General features: G+C 41.2%; 2 protein-coding genes across 2 annotated transcripts in view; both read left to right on the top strand.

The window, feature by feature from the left end:
- Positions 1-3220: 3220 nt before the first annotated feature.
- Positions 3221-12140, top strand: LOC117266417 (double-strand-break repair protein rad21 homolog A-like). Its single transcript, XM_033641605.2, has 14 exons — positions 3221-3370; positions 4795-4985; positions 5289-5418; positions 6178-6277; positions 6400-6506; positions 6653-6850; positions 7011-7136; positions 7398-7523; positions 8189-8412; positions 8947-9100; positions 9286-9431; positions 9845-10033; positions 10294-10377; positions 11181-12140. The coding sequence occupies exons 2-14, from the start codon at positions 4842-4844 to the stop codon at positions 11370-11372; spliced, it is 1920 nt and encodes a 639-aa protein (XP_033497496.1). The 5' UTR covers positions 3221-3370; positions 4795-4841; the 3' UTR covers positions 11373-12140.
- A 664-nt stretch (positions 12141-12804) lies between these two features.
- LOC117266318 (eukaryotic translation initiation factor 3 subunit H) overlaps positions 12805-22316 on the top strand; it is a 77786-nt gene continuing 68274 nt past the window's right edge. Inside the window, exon 1 of the mRNA XM_033641453.2 lies at positions 12805-12960. Within this exon, the coding sequence (XP_033497344.1) occupies positions 12859-12960 (102 nt within the window). The 5' untranslated portion in view covers positions 12805-12858. The remainder of the gene's footprint in view (positions 12961-22316) is intronic.

The raw sequence follows: 22316 nt of genomic DNA, 5'->3' as shown, positions 1-22316 counted from the left end.
ACAGACACCAAACTGGGCAAAACTCTAAAAGCAAAAAGCTGTGCAGTATGTTAAAGCTGGACCAGTGCCTACACTGCATAAATTATCTTGTGACACACCAAAAGGAAAACCATTTGGACAGTTGCACCGCGACCACATCCATTCTGAATGGTCCGTGGACCAAATCGGGGGAAAAAAACACAAGCGATCCAGATGTGAAGATGCTTTGTTGCATGGAAGGAGAGGAAATAACAGATTTTAATAAACCAACGAGTTAAACTTCACTGCACTGCGGGGGAACTATCCAATGCCAAAAGTCAGCTTGTATGATTTAATGTTATGCAAATCAGTTCAACGTCTCTTAATCCTACTGATGAGATGTGTATCTGCAGTGAAGACGGATCTCAGCATGCATGCAGTCAGGGCTCTTCCTACTGTTGGATTAAATACTGTGACTTCAGGCCAAATTTGACAAATGTCCTTCCTTCTCTATCAGCATTACAGCACATACTACTGCAGCATATTTCAAGTTGCAGTCAGCCATATGAAAAAAAAACAAAAAAGAAACCCATCACTGATCATATCTGATAATATATACCAATAAAACCTGAGCATAAAAGGTTTGCGACTGGGTTTGCACCGACAGTACAACTGAATGTGACACAGCGCCTTATAGAAAAGCAGTTACGCTACAGAAAGTAGAAGGGGGTCCCTGTGGTGATGTAATTGAATACATTAAGATTAGACACATTTTGGACTAACAATGCATTTCAGAGGATTAAAGGAATCTAATTCTGCAATCAGTATTTGCCTAGATAAAAATCTCTCACTACTTTTAGCCCACATCTCCTCTAAGCGTGTTTGCGTGTACACACAGGAACACTTCAGCAAATCCAAAGCACGGGATGTTTTCTTTCATAAAGCTGGGAAGATAATAATATTCTTACGTTTTGGTATGTAGAGATAATCAGATGTTCAGGCTTTGTGAGTCACACCTTGTACGCTGGAGCTCATCTAAAGGAGGAAAAACATCAGTATAGGAAGTGGCTGGTTCCTCTAAGGCTGTTTAGATGTCTGTCACATGATAACAGCAGCCAGCAATCAGCTATCTGGTTAAAATTATCTTGTTCAGCAGATGGCAGCCCAAAACTGTGTCATCATCCAGACATTGCTGTGCAGCATTGTGTTGAAATGTGTTGTATACCCATTTCTGTGTATGCTGCACAAGACATTAGATACCTATGGAAAAGTAGCTTGATTCAATATGATTACAAATTGGCAACACATTGAAAAGCTCCATCCAGTTTTAATTTAAACAACTTTGTATATTCATTATTGTCTCATCCACATCTGTTAGCTTTCAGTTGTGGAGTCGTGTGCAGTAATTTGGTCTAGAATAATAATTTATTCATCTTCCAGTGAGCCTGTTGCTGCAATGATGGAATGTGCATGATCTGACTGAATTAAATACATCTAAATGCTAACTGCCGTTGTTATTATGCTGCCATCATCATGTGTTATCATGCAGCTCAAGTGCCATGTGATGCTGATAATGAAAATAAATTTAGCATTAATCTAATAATGTGTGAGCACTACCTCAGTTATCTACCAGCCGTCCCCATACAGTGACACGGAGCCCTGCTGCTAGTAAATCATAAACATGCTCAACTGGCAGCTGTTCGACTGCAGCAGATGCTGTGACCTATGAGACAAATCCGCTTTACTGCATACCAATTCTGCAATTTGATTTTAGATGAGTCAGTCTCCCTGTCAGGCATGCTCCTCATCTCTGTATCTAATATACTGTTTGGAAATTGTTTATTTTCTTCTTCTTTGTAGTCTGCATAAATGTCCATTTCCCTACTGAGTATTCTATTCAAAGGACTGGATTTGTTGAGTAGGCAGTATTCATTTGTGGTCAGAGTAAATATTGTGTAACCTATGTAATTCTTCTCTTGCTGGATTTACCCATCAAACATACATTGAATTGGTCATTCCTAAGCCTTCCTTACAGCAGACATTTTGCCATATTATAGCAGGAAATTAGGTACAGGTGTACCTGCAACGTTGACGATTACTCTGTTCCACTTATGCGTCATGCCGGTAAGAGAGCGTGCACAATAGCAGGGCTCTGGGACCCCTGATTGGAATGATGACCTTCTATGATATGTCAAAATGCCTGATATGAAAAGGGTGTACTGGGAGACTACGGGTTGTTTTAGGTCACTCTGTTAATGTACTGGTTGTGAGTCCCAATAGGTCTGGGTCATAACCAATGTAACAACATGGGATCTGTTGTTTGCAAAAGATTAGAGGCCAGATGGGACAGCTGGGGATGGGAGCGAAGTAGTCTGACAATCATATCCACAAAAATGCAATATCATGAGTATGCTCCAGCAGCCATGAGAAATGCAGAGGTAATACTGCACTGTAACGGACATTGGGTAACCTCAGTGGGAAGTGAAATATATATTAAACAACAACATTAAAGGGGAACACCATTTAAATTAAGAATTCCAATATGCTACTTCCACAGCCTTGGAAAGTTCAATTAATATTTGTGAGCATGAGCTACTCTCTCTCAAAGCCAGAGAGAAGACAAATAAATCTCAAACTTGTGATGTCATAGGGTATTAAGTGTGGAGCTGCTCCTTAGACAATGATTTTGTTGACCCACAGATTGTCTGTTTTCTTGTTTATTCCCAAATGAGCTATATTCTACTGTAACGCTCTCAGCTGTGAAACAGAAGATGTACCAATATACTCAGAACATTCTCCTGGTTGCTCTCAGTGTCATCTACAGCATCTCTCCCAATTCATTATCTGTGGAGCAGCTCCAGACTTCATACCTTATGACATCACAAATTTGAGTTTTAGCACAGTTTTAGATATGAAAGCGCGATGTTCATTTTTACTAATATTTTTTGGGCTGTCTTAAACCATAGGAATAACATGTATGAATTTTAAAAAAAGGAGGGATCCACTTATATTAATAATAATAATAATAATAATAATAATAATAATGACAAGAAGTATACTTGATTAATCGTCTTTGGCGTGCGTACTTTGTAAAATATAACACACCGTATTTAGTTATTGATTTATTAGTCAAACACCTTTCATGTCTGTGGTAAGCATTGTGCCACAGCGCCCCCTATCTCCGCTCAGCGCTCACAGCGTGCTGTCTGTCTGTCTGTCAGAGTCGGCCTCTCAGCAGACTCCTCCTCCGCCATTTTTGACTGTAAACATCCTGCCGATTTTAAAAGGACAGCGGTGAGCGGGAGGAAGGCGACTGGCGCCATCTTGGCTGTTTTAATGAGTACAACAGGGGAGAATTCGCTGGGAGAAATAACTTAATCATTGGGATTTCACTGTAAAAGGGGTGCTGTCGGTAAGTGTGTCTGCAGCGGAATTATTTGCGCGTGGTTTTGTGTGATCTACGAGACGGAGTTAGCATGCACGTTTGTGTGGATTTGTTGCGGCCTTCACTGTACAGGGAGCCGTTAGCCACCAGCTAACGATACAGTTGTGGTGATAGAGGGAGAAAAGTATGAGCAGGTTTTGATGGGCGCCTTGTTCCGGTGCGCGTTTACTTTCTTTCCTTGGGTGAATTGTATTTTTTTCTGTCCGTGTAGGAAAGCTGTACTTTTACTCCAAGTAACTTATGTGTCTACTTAACACGCGCAGTATTCGATTTCATTGCTCCTTTTGTAGTTAGCTGGCGGCTAATTTAGTTCATCCCACTTGATGGCGCCGACTATTTACTGGCGCTGACCAACCCCTTGGCGCTCTTAACGTGTTACACTGTAATAAGTACCTCCAAACATCGAAAATGTCCTCTTTCAGCAACTTATGTTGCGGTGTAATTTAGGAATTCTCGATTCATTGTAGTAGAGTCCGGGAAAAGTGTCGGTTACCGTAGGCAGACATGTGCATTTCCAATGTTTGCCACCCTTACTAGGAAATAGGCGGAACTTGAATGAAGTCGGCTCTTGTTTTGATTAAAATCTCATTTTCTTAATGTCGCACCCTGCTTTGGTTTTTTAAACTTCAAATGAATAGCTTAAGCGGTTAAAGCTAACAACAGTAACGTTAAGGTTAACGTTACACAGCAATAGACAAAAGCGTGCTTCGAGAGAGCTTCATCGATTTTAGGGCTAACGTTACAGCTAATGAGCCGAGAAAGGATTAGCTAAAGTAACAATCGAAAACGATCAGTCTGGAAATAACAGACCCCCATTCTTGTCAGATATTTCGCAAGCTAATAGTAACTAAAAACAAAGTTATCTAATATAACGTTAGCCAAAACCTGCCTTTTGAGGCGAATGTGGATTAACACGACGCATCATTTGCACTGTTGTTGCCTAACTCGCCAAGAAGTGCATTGGCTCAGTCTCAAGCGTTTAACTTTTTAGATTATGCTCTCGATTGTGCGGCTTTATTATTTGGGCGTCCTTTATTAGACCAGATTATCACCTGCCTGGTTATTCTGATCAGTTTCAGACCAGCAGGATTTACCGACTGCCCCCTGGCATCTTTGAGCACGATATTGAGCAGAGATTGATGTCAAATCTTTTTCGCAACTTAAGAGAAAATATACAATTTTAATAATTACTAAGCGCTTATATTGTGCAGCAGCACAGCTAACGTTACTGTGTTTGCAACTTGAATAAACAATCCCATATCCCTATACCACGAACTACAGACATATCGAGGATAGTATAGCTTAAGTTGTTTGGGATACTTCTGTTCTCATGTATTTTGTTTGTCTTTTTCTTTTTGTCTTAATTACTACTATACAATGATGTTTTCCAGGAGAACCATACCACAGTGTGAGTGTGTGAGCCAGGGGAACCAGGGCAATGTTCTACGCCCACTTTGTCCTCAGCAAACGTGGGCCGCTGGCCAAGATCTGGCTAGCGGCCCATTGGGACAAGAAACTGACCAAGGCCCATGTATTTGAATGCAACTTGGAGAGCAGTGTGGAGAGCATCATCTCACCGAAGGTAACAAGACAAAAGTGTAGTCTTTGCATTCTTGCTCAGATCCTGAGGTTTTACATGGCCTTGCTTTGCCTTTATTTTTAACTCTAAATAATGAAAAACGATAAGGGCACAGTTCGTGCTAGCAGTTGTCACAGTTTAACACAGTGTTCGATTTATTTACTCTGTCTTTGCGCTGACATTTTGATTCTCATTGCTGTACAGTGTTAGTGTGCATCGATGTTGACAGTTCAGTCTTGTTTTTACCAAAAGAAGTCCCCTGTAAATATGACTTTTTATGACACATGGTATTATTTTTTCCCCTAGGTGAAGATGGCATTGCGTACATCAGGCCACCTGCTCCTCGGGGTGGTGAGAATTTACCACAGGAAAGCAAAGTACCTGCTTGCTGACTGTAATGAAGCCTTCATCAAGATCAAAATGGCTTTTAGGCCGGGTAAGGAGAAATGACAAGCTAAACTATTATTGGAGTAAAGTACATAAGGCCCGTTTCTACCGCAGGAACTTCGGGGTAATTTTATGGGGCCGGGGCTGTTGGTGCGTGTCTCCACCGCAGGAACCACCCCCAAAGGACAGAGTTCCGTAATTTTTACAGGGGCTAAACAAGTCCCTGCCTCGGAGTAGGTACTCAGAATGGCCCCAAAAAACTCCTGGGTGGGGCTTTGGGTTTACTTGGTGCTGATTGGATATACTCAAGGTGGGATGTGACGTCAGCCTAAAGCAACAAAATAGCCAGCAGTTTTAAAACTCAGCAGGCGAGGAATGGTCGCGCAGCGATTACGTCACATCCAGAGCCCGGTAAGTTTACAGGAAACTTCCTCCTACTCCGCCCTCTCAGTGGAGGTACGGCGGTTGAGAGGGCCGAGCGAGAGGACGTTCCTGTAAAGTTCCTTAGTACCAGGAACTTCTTCAGTGGAAACGGGCCTATAATGTAATTGATCTTCTGAAGAAAGGAGTTGGTGCATTTTTGTTTACTGAAACATTAATGAGGCTGAAAGAAAATCTACAGGCGTGAAGGCTCCAGTGGTTTTTCCTTCTTTAACCAACAGCGTCACTAAACATTTTTCAGAATTTGTGATTGGATTTAACAAACAAAAACAGACTTAGTATAGTTTTTCTTTGTTGGACATGAGATCGGGAACAGTTGTGTGTTATAGCAACACTGTTTTATACAACTACTTGTATCTATATTCAGGTGTGGTGGATCTACCAGAGGAAAACAGAGAGGCAGCCTACAATGCTATCACCTTACCTGAAGAGTTCCATGACTTTGACCAGCCACTTCCTGATCTGGAGTAAGTTTACCGCTTTCACTACTCTCACTTCATCCCTCATGTGTTGTGAGTTTGTTATTCAAGCACCAGCAGTTGTTCTCATGCTTGATGCCTTTGTTTGTGTTTTTTTTTTCTTCAAACAGTGACATAGATGTGGCCCAGCAGTTCACCCTGAACCAGAGCAGAGTAGAAGAGATCACCATGAGGGAAGATGTTGGCAACCTCAGCCTCCTGCAGGACAATGACTTTGGTAGGACACACTATATACTGATATGTATACCCATACCACCCATTTTGAAGTATCAGTAGCCGATGGAAACTTATAGAATTGTTATATGTCAAAAACAAATCTTTCCCTGTTTATACATTATGATAACAACTTGCTGTACTTTTCAGCTGACTTCGGTATGGATGACCGAGAGATGATGCGTGATGCCAGTACATTTGAGGAGGACATCATGCACGGAGCAACAGCTTCTAACCTTTTGCTAGAGGCTGAGCCTGGCCCAGCCAATCTCCCCGACAAGTCCAACCACATGGAGTATGATGACTTTGGGGATGGCTCCATGGGCAACAGTGATGGGGGAATGCTAGGTCAGCATTTTATCTTTTTTTTTTTTCTTCTTTCTGTTTTAATTTATTTCTTCTTTATCTCAGCATAAAGCATATTGTATGACTGTTGTTGTTGTGTGAGGTATTTATGATTAGGTAATAAACAATGATTGTTGAGTTTCTCTTATTTGTTTTTTCCCAGTTGATAAGCTACTGAGCTCTGAGGATGGAGGTGGTATTTTTGATGACCCTCCAGCCATCACAGAAAGTGTCATGATGCCCCCAGATCATGGAGACGATGAGGACGACTTTGACAACCTCCAGTCTCGTAAGTACCGCGCATTTCTTTTGTGTTATTGCTAATTCTGATTTTTCTTATATACTGTCTTCATCAACCTTTAATGGTTATAACGTGTATTTGCGTGTGAAGAACCTTTTTAACTGCTCGTTCAACTGAGCACATGTCACATAGATCAGCTGAAAAAACTTTCCAGATATGAGCCATTGTAAATAGAATGTGCATTGTGTCTTCACTTGCTTGTTTGAGGGGACTTGCAATTAAATTTCTGCAATGTTCGTATGTGTGTAGCGGGTCCCGACAGCCCAGACTCTGGCCCAGCAGAGCAGCTTCCAGCAATGGCTGACCAGACCGAACAGACCACTCTGGTTCACAATGAGGAGGAGGCCTTTGCACTGGAGCCCATTGACATCACTGGTAAGACCTTCGTTCACCTTTCTGGAGAGAATTAAAATGCTGTGTAATAATAATAATAATTGATTATTATTCTCTTAGATATTTTTGTAAAAATTCTTTTGAAACTACCCTGTTTTCTAAAGGCCTCACCATTTAATGTGAGACGATAGAGCAGGGATAGTCAACCTGCTTTGCCCAGGGGCCAGTATTGCAAAATGACAGAAGGCCAGTGGCCAGTTAATAAACAAGGCAAATACAATCACAGCAGCCCCACATAGGTCAGATGTACCCAGGGGCATTTCTAGGATTTGAGGACATTTGGGGCTTAGCCTGGACCTCTGTGGGGGGTCAAGGGGATCCTCCCCAGGTACTTCTTTTTTTTTTCTCCAATAAACAAACTGTATTTTAATGCATTTTATTCCCTTGGGAACATAATTTACAGTCGAAGTATAAAAACAATGTCTGTGAATAATTTTTTTCCATTGTGTATAAGAAAATAGTCAGTGTGCCACCCAACACCTTACTATTGGTCAGATTTGGCCTACATGCCGTAAGTTGAGTGTCATTGAGGCCTTGACATTTGCCATTATTTGATAACCATAACAAATGTGCTGAAACGTTACCTGTGATGATGTAGAAATCATGGTGAAGCCGTCATGATTTTTTTTCTCCTTTCACATCTCCAGTGAAAGAAACCAAGGCAAAGCGTAAGAGGAAACTGATTGTGGACAGCGTGAAGGAGCTGGACAGTAAGACCATCAGGGCCCAGCTGTCTGACTACTCGGACATCGTCACCACCCTGGACCTCGCCCCTCCCACCAAGAAGCTTATGATGTGGAAGGAGACAGGAGGAGTGGAGAAGCTGTTCTCTCTGCCTGCCCAGCCCCTCTGGAATGCCAGGCTCCTCAAGGTAACAAATGCTCATCATAAATATGCATGCATTTGTGGATAAATATGTACACATGTCTGCTCGTAACTATTTGACAACATACCAAAACTGTCAGCTCTCTGCCCGAAATCACTGACAAGCAGTATTACCACTTGGGAAACAGTAATGAGCAAACCACACCGCTGTTCTGATCCTCCAAGTAGGTCAGACTCTGGTGCTGTTTAATGGAAGAGTAGAGAGTAGATTTATAATATTGTATCTTTCATTGACATTCTGCTCAGGTTGTGGGATTTAAAATGAGAACATTGAAGGAACAGGAAGTGGAGGAAGTGATTGGTTTTGTCTGTCTCTCTTCCCTATCCTCTCCCACCCACTCATTACCCATCCAGAATACTCAATGGAAACCGTGTTGATGCATAATTTAGCAAACCTCTCTTCGTTTTTTTCTGGCATCAGTCCTCCTTTACAACCCCTACATTTTATTGTACTGCTGGTGTCACCTAAAGTTCATACTACAAAAAAAAACCCTTAAGTTTACCTGTTTATCTCTGTCAGATGTTCACACGCTGCCTGACGCCTCTGGTGCCAGACGAGCTGAGGAAGAGGAGAAAGGGCGGCGAAGCAGACAGTCTGGATGAGTTCCTCAAAGAGCTGGAGAACCCAGAGGTGCCTAGAGAGGAGGTCATGAGTCAGCACAGAGATGTTATCGGTAAGTCATGCCGGGAGAGATGAGAGGAGGTCATAACCCAGTGCCGACATGTCATGAGTTGTACGATAGGGAAAGAGACCAGTGGCTGAAAACATAGCAGAGACAATAAGTTATTGAATAAGGCTGTGTTCACTGTCCTATTTGTTTTAATATTTTATTAACAACCTCCCTTATCCATCTTTCAGACCAGACTATTATGGAGGAGCCCAGTATGCTGGCAGCCTCTGCAATGGAGGGCAGCAGGACGACCCTGGATGAGACAGTCATGCCTCCTCCGTCAACCCCTCGCGGTGTCAAACGCAAGACCCTCGAGAAAGAGGGCACTCTTCCTGTGAGTACTTGTCACCTGAATTTTGTTGAAAAACAGTGGAATTTAGGTTGCATAATTATCCGCATAATCCGCACTTAAAAAAAAGTGCTGTTTTAAAACCATTAATTGGCAGGTCATTCTGGTACTGAAGCAGTAGCCACAATTCATAACAAATTGGGTCCCATTTGTTAAACTTCTTGCTGTTCTAGACCAGATCTGCTGATTTTTATTTCATTTGGTTCACATTGATCTTATCTGTTATCTAATGAAAATATTACACCAGATGGTGATTTTTAAGTATTCAGTTATTTATTTATTCCTTTTTTGAAGTGGTGGACAAATGCTCAACAATCACATTGAATAGACACAAAATAGTTAATTTAGTTGACTGCACTTTTTCCTAACTTGTGTGCATCCTGCTTTCCCTCTTTCAGATGGCTCCCTTGGAGCAGCAGCAGCAGCAGCAGGTGGCTGACCGCTCAGTCTTGTCTCAGAGGTTAGACATGCATCAGGTGGATCTGCCCCCAGAGGAGAGCAGCCTCAACCTCACCCAGCTTGTTCCTGAGCTTGACCTGCTCGGTGAAAAGAGCAAAGACAAGAAGGATGATAGTGATGAAGAGGAGGTGAGGCTGAAATGACTGCTTTTTCTGATACACTGTGGTTGGCTGTAGTCATTTGATAGTGACACATTTTTGTTAGTTTGTTGAAAAACTGCTTAAAGTACTATAAAAGGAATCATGAATGAGTAAGTAAAACAACAGAACAAACAGTAAATGCAAACTCTGGCAGTTCATGAAATGCCTTTCTATAGAGACATGCTTGTGTGCTATAGTATGAGTCTTGATCAGATGATGCTGACGACTGTATTGTTTGTGGTCCTCAGGAAGAGGACGGTCAGGCTGGAGACCAGGATCAGGAGGAGAAGAGATGGAACAAGAGAACCCAGCAGATGCTGCACGGCCTCCAGGTACAAAATAGCCATTACTTTTCAAATCATTTTGAAAACAGATTTCGAATAAAACGAAACTGTTGCCATTTGCTGGCTCTAGCTTCTTAAATATGATAATTGGCTGATTTTCTTTATTATTTATGATAGTAAATCAAGAGTCTTGGGGTTTGGGAATGTAGATCGAACATAAGCAAATTGAAGCTGTAACTTTATTCTGGAAACTTGTGACATTAATTTTTCTGTATTTTTTGAAATTTTATAGACTAAACGATTATTATTCATGAAAATAAAAAATTGGCAGATTAGTTGGTAATGAAAGTTGGCTGAAGCCTAGATTTCATAGGATTTGTTTGTACAACTCTGATTGTGTGTAGATTTCATTTTGGTTTCAGAGATTTAAAAATGGTATCCTTTATTAAAAAAAAAAATTCAAAACACGTATAGATAACGCTTCCTCAGGCGAGGCCAATGGGAGACCGTGCGTTGTCATGGCAATCAGTCATTTTTGTCCTCCCCACATACACAGCTCCACATAGAAGGCAGGAATTGAAAAATAGGAATTCTCTTTTCTTTACCTATGGACAGTTTCCTTCTACACACCTGTCAACATGTTGTAAAAGGGATGTCTGAGCCTCCACATTCTGGCTTATCATTATGTGCAAAGTATTTTTGCTGTATAGTTTTAAATATGGAAATGTGTCAGAAAAGCACTGTCTTTTGGAACTCAGCTTCAAGGCCTAGTATTTCATCTTCTCTTTTGATAAAAGAAGAGGAAAGATAAATATGACTCAGACTGACACTTTGTTCTTCTGTCCCCACAGCGCGTCATGGCTAAGACTGGAGCAGACTCAGTCAGCCTGCTTGAATTGTGCCGGAACAACAACAAGAAGCAGGCAGCTGCCAAGTTTTACAGTTTCCTCGTCCTCAAGAAGCAGCAAGCCATCGAGGTCACCCAGTCTGAGCCCTACAGTGACATCATTGCCACCGCTGGACCAAGATTCCACCTCATTTAGACATTGGAAGAACAGACAAACACTCTGCTTGCAACAGACATACTTTTTTTAATTACTCAACTTTTTTGCCTTTTTATTTTGTGTTTTCCTGTCAGCCCAGTTTTTCTGGGGAAGGGGAGGGAGTAGTGGGGATGGGTTGGAAACTTTTTTTTTTTAAAAAAAGGATTTAACTGTACCATAGATGGAATCATGCAGTATTCATTTGGTCGAAATGGAGTGAGGAAGAATGTTTAACAAGTATATTTATAAAGCAACCTTTTTCAGTCACCAATTTGTAAGCTTTTCTTCATTTTGTTTCGTAAGTTAAATTCCCATTGTCTGCTCATTCCATAAGTTTTGTACCATTGCCCCTCACACCTGAATTATTGCAGATTTTAGATAAAGAGCCCTGTATTTTCACATGGAAGCCCCATTTGACTCTGTACATGTTCTGGAAAGGTACTGTTTTATTGCTCAGAAGTGTAACCTCTCCGATCTTCTACTCATTGCACTTGTTCTTTCAAATGATTAATCTGTCAAAAACATTGGTGAATCTTACCTGGCATTAAATATCATGTTTCAGATGTATAATTCAGGCAGTTTATCAAGTTTTATGTAATATTTTTTGTACCTTTTTACGTTTATGCTTATTCACCTTTTTGCATCATGTAACTAGGTAATGTACTTGTTACAGTTAAGTTCAGTATCCCACCTTTTTAGTCTTCGGGTAACCTCTAGTTGTTATACATCTGTAAAGATTTGAAATAAAGTGTTTTAAGTACTTGGTAACTGGATATTATTTATTCACAATGACATTTTCCTGTGGTCTATAAAGCTGGATATAAAGATCAATGTGAAGGTGAAGATGGAAATAATTTGAGTTTTAACTCACCTCTTTAATTCACAACAGACGAATGACCTGTAATTTATAGCAATAACATTTTCATTGCAGGTCTTGTAATGGCCAAAGTTGGTATTACTGGTGGTCAAGGTTGTAATTGTGAGTGATTTTAAAGTCAAGAAAATGGCCTCCATCTTCCTTTCTGTAGTTGTACTAAAATTGCTAGTTAATTTAGAAAAAAGCTGTCACTACTACATACTTTTGTGTGATGGTTGCATTAGTAGTCTAGGTTTATCATTAATTTAGTAGCAGCCCAGTGGAGGACTAGATGATACAAAAGACAACAGAGGAGTGTTTGATCACAGATTTTAGTCTCCATTTGCAGTCCAGCCCTTCCTATAATACAGAAAATATTAAGCAAGGCTCTTTTACAAGAGATGTATGATATAAATCTCTCGTGTTACTACGTGATTGAGCTAATTAATAAACTAAAATTCCCAACCTATCAAACAACTGCTGAATTACTGCAAAGCACTGGTCTCGACTGAAGAGGGAACTCAACATGTATCCCGTGTTTCAATACGGACGGAAAAACGGACGTATCGTCACCGGAAGCGTCCGTCACCGAAAAACTTCCTCCCTTTTTCCGCGTGTGGCGGCTCGTTCATGGCTTCACGTAAAGAGTCTGGTCCAGTGGCTACCCCCGTCATGGCTTCTACAGGCGGCACGTTAGACTCTCCTGTCAAACAGATCCAGATTGAGGGACTCGTAAGTGTTACTGCGGTGCTGTGTGGCTATGTGTTGAATTTCGGTGGCGGACGGTAGAGAAACCGGTGCCCAGAGTGTTAACAGGGTGGATGCTAGCTAACGTATGAGCATCATCATGGCGGACAGACAATGTGAAACGGTACCTTGTAGTGTTTAATACCTTAACTAATGTCCGGAGTGCATGTTGCGTTATCTAAACCAATACATAACTTACGTACATAGATAATATTTGCTGTTTACAACCTCCCAACCGGCTAATAATAATAGTAGTAGGCTAACAGTGGTGTTTACCTCTCCAGGCGCTACAGGAGCGTTTAGTTTTAGTACGAGGACCTCCCCGGTTGTCTGTGTTAAGGGAGCATATGGTATACAAGGCTGTCGTTTCTTGCTTCCCTTTCACATAAGTGTTGTCATGTACCACAGTAGAATTACTTTAGGCGTGTTCATGGCCAGAAGCATCAGGACCTACATGTTTATATACTATGTTCTTAACATTGGACCTCAAGGAAACTACAGAAGAGTAGCTGCTGCCTTGGTAACAGCCAATGAGGATCCAAATAAACATCTATTAACATTAGGCCTCAATCACTGCTCTTAAGTAATGATAATAATATTTATTTGAGTATTTATATCATAGTTGCCTTTAGGGGTGTAGCACTTAATTCTGGGCCCCATGCATGAGAAGTATCTGTGGGCCCCCTGCCCTTCCTCTCTTGATTCTTGTGTCTCTCTTGAACTTTCTTTTTCACAAAGTCAGTTTGCTGCCTTTCCCTTTCCTGGCTTTCTTTCTTTTCTATCTTGAAACTCTGATTTGCCTTTTTTAAGAAAGGCATGACAGTATACCTATGTGCTCCAGCAGTATAATCAGTCACTCACTCGGCTCTAGCTGCATTCAGAAATGATTTCTAGTGCAGGGGTGGACTAAAGTATTTTGTGACTTTAAGGAATGAGAGCAGGCTCAGAGGGCTTCCACTGTTTTTGTACAAAGTTCAGTCTTAAAACCAATTTATTCAGCCAATTTTAGTTTAGTAATGGCACATATTACGTATATAAAACCAAACTTTTCATTATAGGCTTTTTGGGGCCCCCTCTCTCAGTGGGGCCCTGGAAAATCAGTCCCACTTTCCCCTCTACTGGCCCCTGGTTGCCTTGCCAAAGGGTCTGTGTTCCTTCTTTGAAACAAACAAAACAACTAGGTCTTTCAATTTATTCTTGTCTCTAAGTAATCAGTCATAGGAGTTGTTTTATTTCCTCCTATACAAAAACAATCCTTTGATTAACATTTAATGGGTATGACTACAACAATGTTTGTGCAGTGTATTAAAAAAAAACACAGCATAAAGTAGCTCATCAATGATTGTTCATGATTTCTGCTCCATCCTTGTGTCGTCAAAAATATCAATTTAATGATACTGAATATTTGACGTATTTGATACACTGGTACCAGCTTGCTGTTGCTAATTCCTAATGTTTACTACAGTCATTGTGCTGTTCTCTGACTTGTTACACCCTTATTATATTTATCTTTTGATAAACAAATTACATGCTATGCCCTCAATCTTAATTTTTCGAAAATGGTACAGATATCACTATTTTAAAAGTATTGTATCAAAGTTAGAAATTCAAGAATCATGACAACCCTAATCCATTGTGTTTGTTTTTCCACAAAAATGTATTTGAATGCTTTGGAAGGTTACCTACCCCTGTCAGATTTTTCTCGGCTTACAGTTGTTAGCTGCTGTAAACCCTCTTTTTTTTTTTTTTCCTTACCAGAAATGATAAACCAGGTTTGGACTGATATTTCCCCTCCAGCTCACTGGTGACATTTTCAATCTTAAGTCAGATAACGTTTTGGGAGATATGGACACTTGTAAGCTGAGAAACATTTTGGACTTTGTTAGCAGTGTTGCCAGGGAGTGTATCTTAAAGCCTGCTTTTGGGATTTGGACACAGACACGTGTGATGCTTTTGTTTCTGGCTTTGTGGGTGTTTGACGTGTATTGTGATGGATTGTTGCTTCTTTGTTTTTACTTGTTTTTAGCAGAGCTTGTGTTTTGAAGTGATTGTTACTTCTTTGTGTTACTTACCTCTGAGCTGCAATCTCTAACAAATAAATTGGAACACATTGCAAAATTTAACCTCTCACCACCTGAGCATTGTGGCATATCTGTTCTGTAGTACCTCTATATAAACAGCAGAGGACAAACTTGCTTCACTGCCACGCAGTGGTGTTCTCTCTGCTCTTGCCCTACACTGCACTGGACACAAAGCAGCTCATTTGCCTGGTGTTCCTGAGCGCAGTAGCAGGACTTAAACTTGCCAGCTGCTGCCTTCCTTTTATCTTGCTCATTAAAGCTGCCCTAGAGTCTTGGGCCCTAATTTCAAATCTAAATATTTCACCTCAATGTGTATTATTTAGACCTCTAATGAGATTTTCTTAATTCATTTTCTCAGCCTTATCAACCAAACACTTTTAATCGCAGCAGTTAAATTAAAAACAGTCGAGCTCCGTTTAGTGTGTGACCTCATTTGGATTCAGACTGTTGAAGGAAAGGTGTCTATTTCAGGCGTGAGTTATGAAACGCGTTTCACCTGAATGCATTGATATGCAGCAGTTGCTGCTGCGTTGCGTCATGACCCGTCTGTCAGAGGTTTAGCTGGAGGGTTGCCCACAGACAGCATCACCACTGCTGTGTGGTAGAATTGGATTGTTTCCTTGCTTTTGAAGAGGTTTCAGTGGTTGCTGTTGCCACAGGAGTGGAGTGCTGCACAGCGACGGGTTCTATTAAACACCTACTGAGATCACACAAACTGCCTGTACGTTTGAAAAGACTTTTTCATTTATTCTGACGTATGCCGCTGCACGTCAGACACGGGTCTTATTCACGCACCCTGTCAGAGCACATTTTACAGGACAGTTTGGCATTGTGATTTGAAAGCTGGAGGGGATGGAAAAGGCAGGAAATATGTCAAAATTAGTTTAATTTTAACGTTTCTTTTAGCAGTGGCAGTCATTTTCTTTGGGTTGGTTTTTTTTTTCAGTTAACATGCCAGAACAGTCCCAACTCCCCCCTTAGGCTTTTCCACTTGCCTCCGGTTCTTAAGCCTGGGCTCAACAGGAAAGTGTTCACACTACATAATGTGACACAGATCAGCTGTAACACACACAGACACAAGAGATATCTTACTACCCAGTGTAGAGACATAATGTTCCCATCTGTCCAGTACAGTTACTACTGTGTTTGCTGCCTCACTTCCTCCTGATGCAGAATCCGCAGTTTATGGCTACTTTGTATTTTAAAGTTGCAGTCCTTAAGATGTCAGTCCTTGTTGATTTGGTAACACCTGGGGATATGAGGTATTAGCAGCTGTGGTTTAATGCTTCATTAGACACTCCTCAAACAGCTACTCTGTCAAATATACAGCAGAGGAGCAACTGAGTGTTCACAGCACAGCCAAACAAACCTGTTTTATTTTAATAAAATAAAGTCAGAAATCATTGCAGCCACGATCTGATTTCATGCCGGGCACTGTTCCACACAACAGGTAAAGTTGTCTGCCTTGCTGTTTCTTCTTGTTCAATTACTCCCTTGAAAACATTAAAAATGATCTGCCCACAGAAAGAAAAAGATGAAAAGCACTGCTTTCTTGTTTTGTGCTTCTTGTGACCGCTTCGCAATGACAGCCACCTGATGTTTCGCCAGTTGACTGCTTTAAATGTGAAGCAGCAGCCTTAGGGTTTGCATTAGCAGCAACTTAATTAGTACAGTTAATAAAATGAATTAATAGAGCTTTGATACAGTGTCAGGAGAGAGAACTGTAAACCCTGAGTCTCAATATGAGTATGCTGATATGATATGTTGATGTGTTTTACAATATAATATAAAACTATCAGTAACATAAAATTAAAAACTATAATACTGGATTAAATGCTGCATTGTTTTCTGTGAATCACTTGAGCTTTGAAGGTAATTTGAATCAAGCATGACTCTGCCACTGGCAGTTAAAACTAATATAAAGAGAGGTAATTACATAATGTTAATACAGAAAGTTTATTGCTAAAAAATAAGGACAATGAAGGCTGGATTTCACGAAAATCTTAAGGATTATAAGGATAACCTTACAAGAATAATACTGATAATTATTTTTGTATAAGTTGTCTTTTACTTAGTTTATAATTGCTTACATATTGAAATGTTTAATGAGAGAATTTTTGGTGCAAATGAAATTAAAAATCTGTCTAATATGAATTGACTCTTTGTGAACAGGTGGTGTCGTTCAAACTCTCTGTACTTCTAGATTATGTTTTTCACTATATTGTAATAACACCTTCCATTAGATGTTGGCAGGATCACTGTCAGTTGTCTTAGATTACTTCACACTAAAGTCCCAACAAAATCAAACACGTGGTTCAGGGGCTCTACAGTGCGAGCAATTAGTGTACGAATGTGAAAAATTATTCGGGCGCACCAGTACGAGTTCTGACACCTGGGGTGCCAAAATACACAGACACACTGAGATCCCATTCTAACAAATCAATTGGAATATCTCTTATCCCACCTCTGTCTTTCTCATTAGCGAAGAAGAGTGCACATAACATTCAGGTAGCAGCTTCTCATTTTTTGCTGCTGACTGCTGCTCTCACAGGTTGAAATAACAAATTGCGGCAGCAGCAGGTCACTCAGTGCTAACTCTGTGATAAACTGGATGAAACTTTGCTGATACTGGATTGGTGTGCTGCTGTCAGTACTCAGCCAAAGATTATTTTTTAGGAAACATCCGCTCTGTAACACGTCTATACAGTTGCGAGTGGACTGGGTGTATTTCCAATTTATAAATTTATACAAAAGTCTCCCTACCCTCTGCCTGTATTTTGCTGCGTTTGGGGTGTTCCTGGGCACAGCGCACTGGTCAGATCGGAAAATAATAAAAAGCTAGTGGTCAGTGGTAGCAGACTGTACCAGCACGCATCCAAGAGGAAGCTACCATGAAAATCGTGGACGCAGCCCTGGAAAGACCGCAAATATAGTGAATGTGGGGTTGGTTGTCACTTTTGCTGGCCAACAATTCCTGCATCGTGTACCTTTTATTCAACATTTTGTATCTTCTGCAATTATACACATTGACTTTATCATGTATACCAAGCACAAACATTGTCTTTTGTGACAAACATATCTTATTTTTTAAGTAGTAACTAGAGGATGTGAACATTATAAGGCAACTCACAACTGTTTCTGTCCTCTTACCTTACAGATTTTAGTTAATTATTATGTGTTGTAGTTATTTGTGACTTTATTTTCTTCAAAAGTTGAATGCTACTGGATTCAGATTGAATATTGAAATCAGATTCGATGCTGTACTCAGATTAGATAAATGCTATCAAACCCCAACCCTCACTGCAGCGCATCACAAGAATATGCAGCCTTTAAAAGTGACGCAGTAATGATTCACAATGCATTCCTGTCCTTGGTAGGTCCCATATCCATCCAATGTTTGAAAGAAATCTCGAAATAAAATTAAATCAGCTTGCCCCTGCATGTTGTGCACAGTGAGTGTTGAGAGTTAAAAGAGAGATGCATAAATGTCACATCTCAAAAGCATGTTTGAAAATCATCTCCTCAGGCCAACAGGCCAGTGCTGGCAGATGATGTAGGAGTCTGTAGTTGTCTTCGTCAGCAGCTTAATACAACTCATACCACACAAAAGCGTTATCTCCGTCAAGTATATTACGGCCAACGTTGAGTGTAGAGTTCGTCTACACATCAGTGGCGCTAAAAGAAAACTCATTACGGGATGGTCTCTCTTGCTGTACTTTCTCATAACTTGAGCCCCGTTGTGGCGGGAATATGAGCCCTTTTGTGTGAGTGAGGGAGAAGATTTATGATAAGAATTAAAGGCAGCCAACGGGGGATTTGGACTGCAATTGATTTTGCACAATTCAATTTTAAGCTTGTTGATTTATAACACGCTGTCCACATATCAATCTTGGGCCTCTCCACATGAGGTGAGCTCACTGGGCTAGCTGCTGGTGAGCTAGATCAATAAAATTGTACGCGAGTGAGTGTGTGAGCAAGAGTACCAGGAAAAGACATCACTGGAGAGAGGTGTGTGCTTGTATAAAGGTTTGCACAAACTTGGAGCTTTCCAGGCTTTGCTTACGATACCTGATGGCATTTACCCAGCACCAGGAAGCCAACACAACAAATTCACTGAATCCCTGGTCCTTCCTTCTTTTCCTGTCTTTTTTTTTTGTTGTAGACACCTCCTCACTTCCCCTCTTCAAGGCATTTCTGTAGATTCAGGTCTTTTCTTTAAGCTCCTCGAATTTAGCTTTATTTATTTGACCTTCCTGGAGTTGTTTTTGGCCAATTGTCCATCTCTCACCCCCTCCTTTTTTAGACAGACACTATTTAAGTGTGTGATGAACAGATTGCCAAGAGTTAGATAGCTGAAAGCATTGTGTATCTGTGCTTTCTGCTCTCACTGATGGAGGAAGACGAGAAAAGCTATTTACTGGCAGAAAAAGGAGCCAAAGCTCAAAGGGGCGGGGGACAGGGAGCTTTGTAAAAAAGCAGCCAGCACTGCCGATTCTGAGGACTTCCACTGTGGCCCTCTTCTCCCCTCCCTCCCTCCCTCACTGTCATTGGTTCACCTGGCTGCTCTCCTCACACTCACCTGGCCCCTTCCTGCTCCCTTGTCATCATTTCCTTTTATCCATCTGGAATCGCTCTGTCACATTTTCACGGTTGCATTTCTCCATTCCTCTCTCCTTCCGCCCTGCTCCACCCCCCCCCCCCCCCCCCCCACGCGTTCTCACTCTTACATTTTCTCCCTCTCCCTCCATCCATCCCCCTCCGACCTATTGTTCAGGCCCTCCTCCCCTCTCAGTCAGAAAAGCCAAGGCAGGCAGGCAGGCAGGCAGGCAGGGAATGAGATTTGTTTTTCTACCCCCTCCACCCCATATCACCTCTCTTCTTCCACCCCTAGCTCTTTTACTTGTTGCATGACAGGTCCAGCACTCTATTGAAATAAATCATCTCCCAAGACAGATGCGCGTGTGCGTATGCATGTGTGTGCGTGAGCCAGTGAGACGAGTAAGGGCTCCCTCATGGTGATGATGTGTGTTTTGTTGTGAGCATGGCCCCAGGACTACCACCCTGCTCCTGCGTGCATGTGTGTGTATGTGTGTATTATTAATGCCTCTGGCTGTGACCTGCCCACACTGTTATCAGCGTGATTTATGCTCTCCCCCTCCACACTGCTTTCAGCTTCTTGTCCTCTTCCTGTTCATTTAGACGCTTTGGCTTATTCTCTACTCTTTGGCTGCTTTCTGTTTTTGCTGGTCAGTGTTTCTCATGATTGGTAGGTGTATGTGTGTGTTTGAGTCTGTCTGTGTGTGTGTGTATATATGTGTAGAAGTAAGCCGTAGCCCTTCCCTGCTGTCCTTGGTGTCGGTGATGCAGCATTAGAGCTCAAACCAGCTCCTCAATCATGTGGAGGCTTGTCCTATTGGCCCATTTTTATCTGGCATTAAATATTAAATGCATACGATGATGCATGGACACCCTGTCCAGATGAGGCACGGCAGTGTGGGATATCAGACCAAAAGTCCAAATATACCCTCCCACAGTACGGGGGTAGCATTTTTCTTAAAATCTCACTACATTCAGGTTTTATTCTTTATATGTGCCGCCTCTTCTCTCTCTCCAGTTTAAATTGCTAAGCTGTGCTGAATACTAACTGGCCTTTTGTAGGCACTCCAGATCAGTGATGCACCGGTGTTGGAGCCTGCAGGTGGTGCTTACCACTCAACCTACCACTCAACCACAGCCAGTGATTGCCTGAGTAACCTGTCCCAGAATTTCCTCTTAACAAGGGTTTTTGGCAATTTTATATAAGAACTCAGTGACCAGTGAAGAGCGCAGAATGGTGCCCGAGGAGTTATTATGCAATTTAAATCGATGTAGGGGTGTGTTAGCGATGTGATTTTCTGGACAACTAACGTGCCATCTGCTCCAGGTCTAAATGAAATTTGAAAGCTCCTCGCTTTTGTGTAGATTATAATCATGCTGCAGCCACTGTGTGCAATTTGACATTTTCCAAAAGAAGATGAAACTGCTTTTGACATATTTTCTGGAAACTGTCTAAGCTTCAGGCCTCAGTGGGCGGTTCCCTTGGCAGCGGTTGACTGACGTCTGAGGGCTAGCGTTGCTAGGAGACACACTGTCAACACTGGTGCGCTACTGACCGGAGTGAGTCACTACCAAGTAGCCTATGAACACTGATAAAAATAAAAAAAACAACATTGAGCATTTAGGAAGACCTTTTATACGGTTAACTTTGTAGCCCACTCAAAAAGTGTAGGCTAGCAAGCTAGGCTAAGCACTTCCTGGAACTAGACAGATAAACCGGCCAGGCCAATATATTGACTGATATTAGCTTATTGCAGATGTATTGAATCCTTGTGTGTGTGTTTTTAGAAAAACCAAACTAAACCTTTCCGTATTTTGTCTGCCATAAAAATTAATAATTTCATATTAAGCTTTTGATTTGATATCAGCATCAATTTTGGAAAGTGGAAGCTGGTAAGGCCAGCTTTCTAATATTAGCACTGATTCCTAGTAGATTAAAAAAAACTAACTAAAATGTGTTTGATTTGGTAAGTCAGAACAAACAGGAAGGACAGTGCTGTTGGGCACCAGGCAGGCAGTGTTACAAAATTGTTACTGAGGCAAAGCATTTTTTGTTTTGCTTATTTCAGAGATGTGGAGTAGGAGTTACTTTTATAATAGGTTTTCAGAGTGGAGGTGGTGAAGGGTGGGCTGAACCATGTAAGCATTAGCACCTATAAAGGCTGCACACAGGCAAAAGACAAGCACTCATTTCTAGGGAAAATCTAATTGCTTCCAATGCAGTGCAGCAGTAATGTATAACCCCCTGCACATCCAGTTAATCCTTGAAATGCACCACATCAGAACACATTCACTACATCACTCTTTTCTGAGCTAAATGTGTTCTAACTTCTACCAAATACTGAGAACAGACTCTTTACATGTTTGTGAAAGTATTTCACGGTCAGAAAGCATCTTCTGTACTGTAAAGACTGCAAGAAACATCAAGCCTCCCTTAGCACAAAATAAATGTTCAGAGTACCAAAATAGTTAGTAAACACTCAAACTATATCTTAACTATTCATATTTTCATTATTTTGATTCTTCAGCATGTTGGGCTAGTGTACTATGGCCGGAAGTCACTGTTAAGCAGTGTCATGTGTAGATCCTGGGCCCTCAACAGGGGGCCCATGAAATTAATGAATCCAACATATTATTTGCAGAGATAAATTGGACTATACATTA

This window comes from Epinephelus lanceolatus, chromosome 10 (assembly GCF_041903045.1).
Source record: "Epinephelus lanceolatus isolate andai-2023 chromosome 10, ASM4190304v1, whole genome shotgun sequence".
Taxonomy (NCBI): Eukaryota; Metazoa; Chordata; class Actinopteri; order Perciformes; family Serranidae; genus Epinephelus; species Epinephelus lanceolatus.
This window is presented reverse-complemented; position numbering and strand designations above follow the sequence as displayed.

What these genes read in the sequence shown, in the direction of transcription:
- LOC117266417 (XM_033641605.2), top strand. Translation starts at nt 4,842, where the DNA reads ATGTTCTACGCCCACTTTGTCCTCAGCAAACGTGGGCCGCTGGCCAAG. An exon ending in CTTTGACAACCTCCAGTCTC is followed by an intron (nt 7,137 to 7,397) that starts GTAAGTACCGCG and finishes GTATGTGTGTAG; the next exon opens with CGGGTCCCGACAGCCCAGAC. An exon ending in ATGATAGTGATGAAGAGGAG is followed by an intron (nt 10,034 to 10,293) that starts GTGAGGCTGAAA and finishes TGTGGTCCTCAG; the next exon opens with GAAGAGGACGGTCAGGCTGG.